The sequence below is a fragment of the Pipistrellus hanaki genome (assembly GCF_964339955.1).
Source record: "Pipistrellus hanaki genome assembly, chromosome: 3".
In the NCBI taxonomy this organism is placed as follows: domain Eukaryota; kingdom Metazoa; phylum Chordata; class Mammalia; order Chiroptera; family Vespertilionidae; genus Pipistrellus; species Pipistrellus hanaki.
In genome coordinates this window covers 79,779,612-79,788,584 of record NC_140505.1, presented here as the reverse complement: position 1 = coordinate 79,788,584, position 8,973 = coordinate 79,779,612, and the positions used below count along the sequence as shown (strand labels likewise).

Sequence of the window (8,973 nt, the reverse complement as noted above, 5' to 3'; positions counted from 1 at the left end):
GACTGTGTGTATATATATATGAAAGAGAGATAGAAACATCAATGATGAGAGAGAATCTTTGAATGGCTGCCTTCTGCACACCCCCTACTGGGGATCAAGCCCAACACCCAGGCATATGCTCTTGAAAAAGAGTCAAACCCAGGACCCTTCAATCTGTAGGCTGATTCTCTATCCACTGAACCAAACAGAGTAGAGCTCCTCTATATTTTTATCTGCTTCTTAGTTCCAGAAAACCAGAGAAACTGTGGCACTCTGGCAGTCTGCACTCCCATCCTCTGTTACCTCCCCATTTTCCCTCCCCTATTTGCTCCTTCCCTCACTAAAACTCAAAGAGAATCTGTTCATTTTTGCCAGCAACTCTCAGTCACTTTAAGTTCAGCAAAGAGATAAATTTATTTTACTGCAAGATGGGAAAAAGAAACGTGATATTCTCATTATTAAAACACTTTTTCTTACTACAAAGAGAATATAACTATTCAACAACATATTGTCCCCAAATTATGCAACTTTTAATTACATGGCAGTTTTTCTTCACATTTGCAGACCTTCTCTGGAGCACGCATGCGCGCTCTCTCTCTCTCTCTCACACACACACACACACACACACACACACACACACACACACACAGTTCTCACAAGCCTCTAAACAGCACAATTCTGCATCTCAAATCCTCTGTCATCTGCCCCAGTCCTACCTTCCCCTGCTTTCCCATTCCATCCCAGTCCCATAGGTCTGTCCCTGGCCACCTGATGGACCTGTCTATGTCGCAAGCTCATCCCTTAAATGCCTTTGCCCCTGTGATTTCTGACCTCCTTTTAGACTTTCAAACATAGCTCAGGTGCCCCTCCAGTGGGCACAGTGAGTCTTCTATAACCAATGTGGTATTTTAATATACTAGCACCTATACTAGTCTTTATTCCATTGTTTAGCCTTCTACTCATTGTCATGTTTTGACTCTCCAACCAGCCAGACAGTGAACTGAATGGAGGGTGTGGACACTGAAGTCAAGCAGCTCTTGGCTGTGGAGCCTAATTTGTGAGCTACATAAGGCCCAGTTTCACTGTTCATAAAATAAATAAACATCCCCAAACCCCTTGCTACACTGAGGGTGGCCAGGAGTATTAAAGGAGGTCTCACCCAAGGAACTCTTGGCCTCTTACTCTTTGTGGGCTATCTGACTGCTTCCCTGAGGGTATGACTGTCCTGCACTGGGCCCTGGTTCATGGAATGCCTACCACACAAATGTGGAACATGAGCAGTAGCAACTGTTGAAGTGCCCAGAATTAATAAAAAGGTAAAAAAACAATCTCAGTTGGCAAGGAAATAAGACAGATCTTTAACCATTTAATACCAGGTGCTGCTAGAACTGAAATGGAAAATGAGACAGCATTAAAAACCAGACCAATCATACATAGATCATTTATATGCTTAGAAAGATATTTTATTGAATACATAGGGGGGGGGGGAAGTCTTGTTTCTAACACCTTAAGTAAAAGCTGAATTGAGTAGTGAAGCAATATGCAATAAAAATATGTCTCCTTCAGCTCCATTGATTGGAGTATTGTCCTGTCCAAAAGTATTGTCCTGTCCATTCCCAGTCAGGGCACATACCAGGGTTTGGGGTTCAATTCCTGGTTGGGGCACAGAAGTGAGACAAGCAATCGATGTTTCTCTCTCACATTGCTATTTCTCTCTCTCTAAAATCAATACAAATATATCCTCAGGTGAGGTTAAAAAAAAAAAAAAGATGTCTTCTACAACCTTTTTAACTAGTCCAAGTTCAAATCAGGTCCTATCAGACATTAAATCACAGGTGGGGATTTAAATACTATGATCAGATAAGAAGTGCATTCTCAAGTTTCTCTGTGGGTCTTTGCTGGGTTAGTCTTCCTTTTAACCTCAGGAGTCAGAACAAAACGACAGACCTTTAGATTTAAGTCCCATCAGCCACACAAGTGGTGAGAAGAAAGTGAATTCCCCAGTTTGCATGATTTCTATAACTTCTGATCACTAAGTAGAAAGGAAGAAAAAAAAAAATGCCGTCCATTCACATAAGGGGTTTCATTGAAAAGCAAGCACTTCTTTCTATTTACTTAAGCACCACGTTAGAATACGGAGAAGCACAATAAATTCTAAACATGGTGCACATCTGGTCCAAGAACCACAATCAATTTATTGCTGGATCTGAGACATTTTCAGTGACTTTCATATAATATATTTTCACACATTTCTAACAAGACATTTTCTTGGAACTAAAATAGACAGGTATATCTGTCAGTTCAATTTCTCGCAAATGAAACAGAAAAAAACAATGTTTGGCTCAGATATCTGCACTGTCCTTGGAACAGTGTAGCTATCATACAAGAAGGGTATTAGTCAAAGATGCCAAAAGCTCAGCAATTACTTCCAAAGAGTGAAATTACTGGCTACACAGAAAAAGTAAGAAGATATATGCATGCATGTATGCACCTTCCCTTTTTTCCCATTCCAACAGAACGATTTATTGCATTTACTTGAAAGAGATGTACCAGTCTTTTAAACCTATCTATCTCCCAGTACTTTAAATATATTGGATTCCTATAAAATGGAATCTTTTGATCCCTGTGTATTTTATTAAAGCAGAACTTTATTAAAAGTTTTATTAAAAATTAAAATGCAATTGAAATCACATTAAAGTGCATGAAAGGTCTATATTTTCACCCTAAACCCTCATGGGCATTTGTAAGGAGAGTCACAAAGATATTGGATAGCCAGAGAGCCCCAGGGCCTATAAAGAGGGCTGCCAAAATGTCCCAGTATTGGCCCCAGTGAAACCATTTACTGGCTCACCGTTGGCTGCATAATGTATCTTTAAGCACTTTCTCCTCTGCAAAAACCCCAGGACTCCTCTAAGAGCCTTGTCTCAGCACACAAAACTTTCAAATGACTCACTCTTCCCTACCCTAGCCCTACAGCCCCTCACGCCAGCCATACAGGCTTTGACCTTTGCTGATAACCCACTCAAAATGTGTTCTGCATGTAGGGCTGGCAAGAAATGCATAAAGGAAGTTATCTGATCTGCCAAGATTCATAAACTGAAAGCACACAGTCAACCATCTTTCATACTTCTGAGCCTTTGCCTACACCATTCCCTCCACCATGAATGCCCTAGCTAACTTTGCCTGGTGAACATTTTATTGTGCTTCAGAACTCAGTTCAACTCAAACTTTTTGGTGACACTTTTCCTGACACTCCTTCGCTTGCTGATTGGGTGGTCTATTCTCTGGTACGGGAGGAGCAGACAATCCTCTTCCCGCTCTGTGCCATCACACTAGTATTTAAGGTGTCAGATGTGTCATGGCGTGGTCTGTACCAACTGCAAGCGCCCTCTGGACAGAGCCTGTCTTTTTCTTCTCTTTATCCCCAGTATCTAGGATGCTGATAAAGAAGGGACTCCACAAATATTTGCCAAGTGAAAAAAACATAAGCAGCAAGCAAGAAAATTCCTATGTCCAGATTGGTTAAGAGCTTGAGGGAAAAAAAGGGAGAGAGGAAGAGGGAGTAGGAGAAGGAGAGGGAGAGGGAGAGAGAGGGAGTGGGAGAGGGAGGAAGGGAGGAAGGGAGGGAGGGAGGGAGGGAAGGAGGGAGGGAGGGAGGAAGGGAGAGAGAAAGAAAGAGAAAGAGAGAGAAATATCTTGGAGTAGGGCAAACTCACTGAGTTTTCAGGTATTTCAACCAAAATGCTGATAGTAAGAAAAACCCAACTGATCATATGGAGATAAAGCAGAAAAAAATGTATGCTTTAAAATCTGGACCTGCAGTTTAGTTATTAGAATTAGAGAAATACAAAAGACACAGAAGAACATTCAAGAGAGGGAATTTAAAGGATGGTAGGGAATGACAAGCAAAACATTTTGAAAAGACAAAAGCGGAAAAGACAAGCTCAAGTGAGGAAACCAGGAAGGGGATATGTGGGATGAGGGAAGGTAGATAAGAATATAGAATGGCCGTGGACCCAGGATGGGAGAGGAGGAGAGCAGGGGCAGCGCAAGCCGTGAAACCTGGGCCCTGCGGCCAACATCTCGTTTCAGACCCCTTTGTACGGGTCCCAGAGGCTGTGGATGTCTCATAGCTGTGCTCACGTTCTTGTGAAGAATTTGAAAAGTGTGTTCCTCTGGAGACCTCTCCTACACTTCTGTGGTCTTATTGATCGTCAGCTCTACCTGTGACCTATGTCTGGAGCTGCATTGCTGCAGAGAAGCTCAGCTCCCCAAGTATTCTTAAGTTTTCCCCTCCCCCTCAATTTCTATCCTACCTAGGTGTTAAAAAAAAAAAAAAAAAAAAAAAAAAAAAAAAAGCCAGAGGCTGATTGGTCCTCTGAAAGGGGAGATAATTTGGTTTTACGTAATCCAATGTATGCATTTACATATACTCACATCAATACCCAGGGGTGGGAATAAACAGAATGGTCTTCTCTACTTACTCACAGGACCTTAGAAACTTAGCACCAAAGTGGCTATTTGGAACCCTGTGCCTGATCTCAAGGTAGGGCCACACACAACCCCCCACCCTCGCCCCCCAGGCGGCAGAGGCCAATGCTTCCTAATAGAGAAATCTCACAGTTCTTTTCCAAGAGCTGTTCCCAAAATTCAATTAATGCCTTCACTGTGAGGAAATTAAATTAATGCCTTCACTATGGGGAAATTCTGTTATGTAAAATCCTCTCTCTCTCTCTATCTTCTCTAAGTTACAGGCAGGTGGCTCTCTTACAACCCTCACTAAGCAGATTGTCCTTTTGGATTTTTTTTTTAAGATAACAGGACGTTTATTTAGAAGACACACCGCGGAGCGGCCGGCGGTCCGTTCTGTAACCGCAGCTGTGTACACGTGGGCACGGGCGCCGGGGGCTCCTCCTTGCTAGTCGGTCAGGATTTGGACGAAGGACACAGGAAACACCCCTTTCCTTTCAGGCTCTCCCTCGATGTGGCCGATCCACCACTCCTGCTCCTGTTCCCCAGTGACGATGATCACCTCGCCCCCCGGGAAGGTCAGCTCGTCATCGCTGTCTGCCTTGCAGTCATAGATGGTCTTCACACGCTGCACCTTGTTCTTCCCCGTGTTGATCTTCCAGGGCAGCGGCACGGGCATCTCGGGCCGGGTGGGCGTCAGGTCGTGGGCATCCTCGGAGGCCTGCTTCTGGAGGGCGTCCAGGGCCAGCACGTGCTGGGAGAGGTCCAGCGAGTGCGCCTTGGGGTAGCAGTTGGCGGGCGGGGCCTTGGCCAGCAGGTCCGCCAGCTGAGGCTTGGGGGGCAGGTCCTTCATGTGTGGTTTGGGGGGCAGGTCGCCCAGCTGAGGCTTGGGCGGCAGTTCTCCCGGCTTAGGCGGCAGGTCTCCGATCTGGGGCCTGGGCACCAGGTCGGTGGGCTTCGGGGGCAGGTCTCCGGGGGGCTTCTGGGGCAGGTCTGCCAGCGGTGCCGGTTTCTGGGCGCCTTCGGGCGGGATGCTGGCCTGGTCCAGGGAGAGATGGTGGCTGGTCTCAGGCTTCCGGAGGGCCACTTTCTGAGGTAGTTTAGGCAGAACTCGCGGGCCAAGGGCAGACTTCGCCGAACCGGTGCTTGCCTGCTGAGACAGCTCCTCAAACTTGTTTGTGGTCTTACTGGAGGAGGATGGACCCATGTCGTTACCCCAGGTAACCGCGCCTTCGTTGGAGGGCCCTTGAGGTAGAGGGCTGGGAGGGTCCGACAGGGTTCTCTTGTGCCCTGGGGACTGCGGCGGGGCCGCTTCTTGGGCCAGGTGGAGGTGCAGCTGCCACTGTTGGAGGACTGCATGCTGAGCGGGAGCATGGAAGGCGGGCCGGGGGGACCTTTGCCAGCGTTTCCAGGAGGCAGCGGAGGTGCCCCCGAGGTGGGTGACGTGGACGAGTCCGTGCTCGCGGAGGTGACGATCTGCTTGGGGAAAGCGCTGTAGGAGAGCCGCTGCTTGTCCCGTGGGGTGCAGAACCCTGGCTGTGCCAGCTTGTCCTGGGGGGAGATGCCGGAGGGGTGGCAGAAGCTCTGGGGGCGTGGCGAGTGCTCCTTCTTGATGGGGCTGGTCTTGTCCTCCAGGTCTTCCTCGCCCTTGTCCATCTCCTCCTGGCGCAGGTTCCAACCGTACTCAACGTGCACGCGCGGGTTGAGCTTCCCGGACTTGGCCTGGGAAAGCAGGTCTTCACACTGGGTGGCTTTCAGTCTCTTGGCTATGTCCAGGGCAGTCTCTCCAGCCTGGTTCACCACGTCCACGGTGAGCTTCCTCCGGAGCAGCAGCTTCAGGCACTCGGGCTTCTCGAACATGCTGCAGTAGTGCAGGGCTGTGTTCCCCAGGGCCGTCTGCTTGTCCAGGTTCCCACAGTTTTGGACAAGGAAGTTAACCACATGGAGAGATGTCTGGTCTGCAGTTCGGACTGCAAGATGAAGGGCGGTCTCCCCAGCTCCTGCCCGGGTGCCAGCAGCGGCTCCATGAGCTCCACGCCTTCCGCATAGACCTGCACCAGTGCAAGCAGGTCCGGGACCGCACGGCCTCCATCAGTTCTTCCAGCTTAGCCGACGGAGAGGAACAGGTCTTCCTCGAAAACTGATGATCCACGTACTTCGCCTTGATGTACTCCTTCCGCGCAGTCGTGTCGCTCATCGGGGTAGGCTTCGGTGAGGAGCTGGGTACATTTCCTTCCATGATGTTATTGAAACTGTTGTTCCCAATGGTCTTGGCCAGCAAGAGTTCAGAAGTTCCCAGCTTGTCTAGTTCCAGAGACTGAATGCGGGAAATATGGACCCCCATTTCCCTGTGTATTCCGGAACATTCAATGCATGTCAAAATACCCAAGTTGGTAGAAAGCCAGGTGGGTTTTGAGGAGCCGCAGTCACAGCAGACGTCGTTGCCAGGCAGCCGCTGGACGTCCTCGATGACGGCTTTGGTCAGGTCCTCGATGCTGTTCTCGCCCGTGCTCTGCTCCCCACGGAAGGCCAAGGTCAGGGCCTCCTCTTTGCTGTTTGTCAGCACTGAGATCCATGCTACGTAATCCTGCTCCTCTTCTGCCTGGAAGTGATACGACCTTTTAGGTGAGATAAGGTCAAAAGACTTCTTGTCCTTGGCATTCGGCTTCACCTGGCAGGTGAGGAGGTTCAACTTGGCTGGTTGCCTGTTAGCCCTGGCGTGGGAGATGGTCAGCATCCCGTCCTTGACCGCGCACTTCCTCCTCCGGCACACTTTGTGGATCCCGTCACTTTTCTTCAGCAGGTTCCCCTTCTTCTCGCTGCCATACTCCTTGTTGCCCTGGAGCTGGTGCATGCTGTACCCCCCCTGGCGGCTCTGGGGATCTTCTTTCTGATCCAGCTGGAGAGAGGACTTTATTAAGTCCCTGAGGGCGGTCAGCTGTTTCTTTTCTTCATCCTGAGTCTCTTTTGTGTTATATAAATCAGCAGCCAGGTTTTCAATGTACTGTTTCAATTTGTCAGCCGTTTTCAAGCCATCTTGAAAGAAATTGCACTGGGCGTGGTAGTACTTGATGAGATTCTGAAGCAGGTCCATGCCCTTTTTGGTCTTGATCTTGTTGACTTTGATGAGATATTCGCACATCTGCAGCTGGAAGAGGCGCCGCTCCTTCTCCGTCTGCTCCGTGATCTCCGCCCCCGTGATCTCCATGCGCATCATCCCGTGCTGCTTCGCATGCTCTCTCTTCTCGTTCTCAATTTTCGTGAACTTTGACTCATAATCTTTCCAAGCTTTGTCGAATGGCTTCTTGAGATCTCCTTGGACTCCCTTGAGATCTCCGTTCAGCAGGGAGTCCAAGGTGAAGATCACGTTCTGGCTCAGCCCCTGGAGCAGAGTTTTCAGCAGGGTGGACAGCTCCTTTGTGAGCGTGGAAAATTGGACGAAAGCAGTGCCAAGATCCGGGTTGCCTCCACTTAAAAAATTACTCCCGAACTTGTCCAGAACTTGGGCATAGTTTTCTTCATTTTGTACATGGTCTTGACCAGAGTTGTAGATGGCTTTCACAGACTTCCTCACCTTCTGTAAAGTCTAGCGCCTCCTCCAGCAGCGCCACGGTGTTCCTGCAGTCGTGCAGCCGCGCAGTGAAGCTGGAAGTAGTGGGCGAGTTGTAGTCCTCGGTGGTCTCGGCGATGAACTCGGACACGGAGATCTGGTCCGGCATCCGATTCCATAGTGTGTCTCTGGAAAAACTGGAGAGCCGGCTCATGTCTCAGGTATCACACACACCAGAAGACGACCTGTGAACTCACAGCGGTCAGCCGGCGTCTCCGATATTCTTTGGAAAATATGTTTTCCCTGAAGGCAGGACAGGGCTCCTTCCTTCTGAGGAAAACCACAATCTTTTCTATTCTGAAGTGGCTTGTCTCCAAGATATGCAGTGATACCTGCTCCGAAGACAAGACCGTCCAACGGAAAGGCCATTGGCTCCTGAGAGCCTCAGGCTCCAGCGCGCCCGGCTTCCGGGACAGTTGTGTTTCCAGGAAGACAGAACCCACAGAGCACCCGCGTCCTGCTACTCTGTTACAACACGTAACAGAGGGGAAAGGGGAACCCCATGGCAAAACCAAAGGCCACAGCTCACAAAGGAAAGTGGGAGAGAGAGTTGAGAGGGAGGAAGGGAGGAAGGGAAAAGGGGAAGGAAGGGAGGGAGGGAAGCAATAGTAAAATTCTTAATATAAATTTTACTACCTATTATAATATTATAGTCACCAAGATTATTTGTTACAAGTTAAAAATGAACAAAAAAAAAGTATTTTCTTCAATAATACTGATACATGTTCCTTATTTAATGTTGACTTTTCAAAATAGCAAGCTTTATTTCTCTTAAAGACTATTAAAAATCATGCTAATATGTACATGCTAACTTTCTTTGCTGCCCTTAGAATAAGATTTCAGCCGAAACCGGTTTGGCTCAGTGGTAGAGCGTCGGTCTGTGGACTAAAGGGTCCGGGGTTCGATTCTGGTCA

At 48.4% G+C, this 8,973-nt stretch overlaps 1 protein-coding gene across 1 annotated transcript; it reads right to left on the bottom strand.

Annotated features, from left to right (window-relative positions):
* Positions 1-4,886: 4,886 nt before the first annotated feature.
* Positions 4,887-8,203, bottom strand: LOC311618721 (arf-GAP with SH3 domain, ANK repeat and PH domain-containing protein 1-like). The gene is given in 5 exon segments (XM_084876265.1): positions 4,887-5,757; positions 5,760-6,446; positions 6,449-6,523; positions 6,526-8,033; positions 8,035-8,203. Coding segments are annotated over 5 exon segments (3,264 nt in total). The 5' UTR covers positions 8,169-8,203; the 3' UTR covers positions 4,887-4,897.
* Positions 8,204-8,973: the final 770 nt, after the last annotated feature.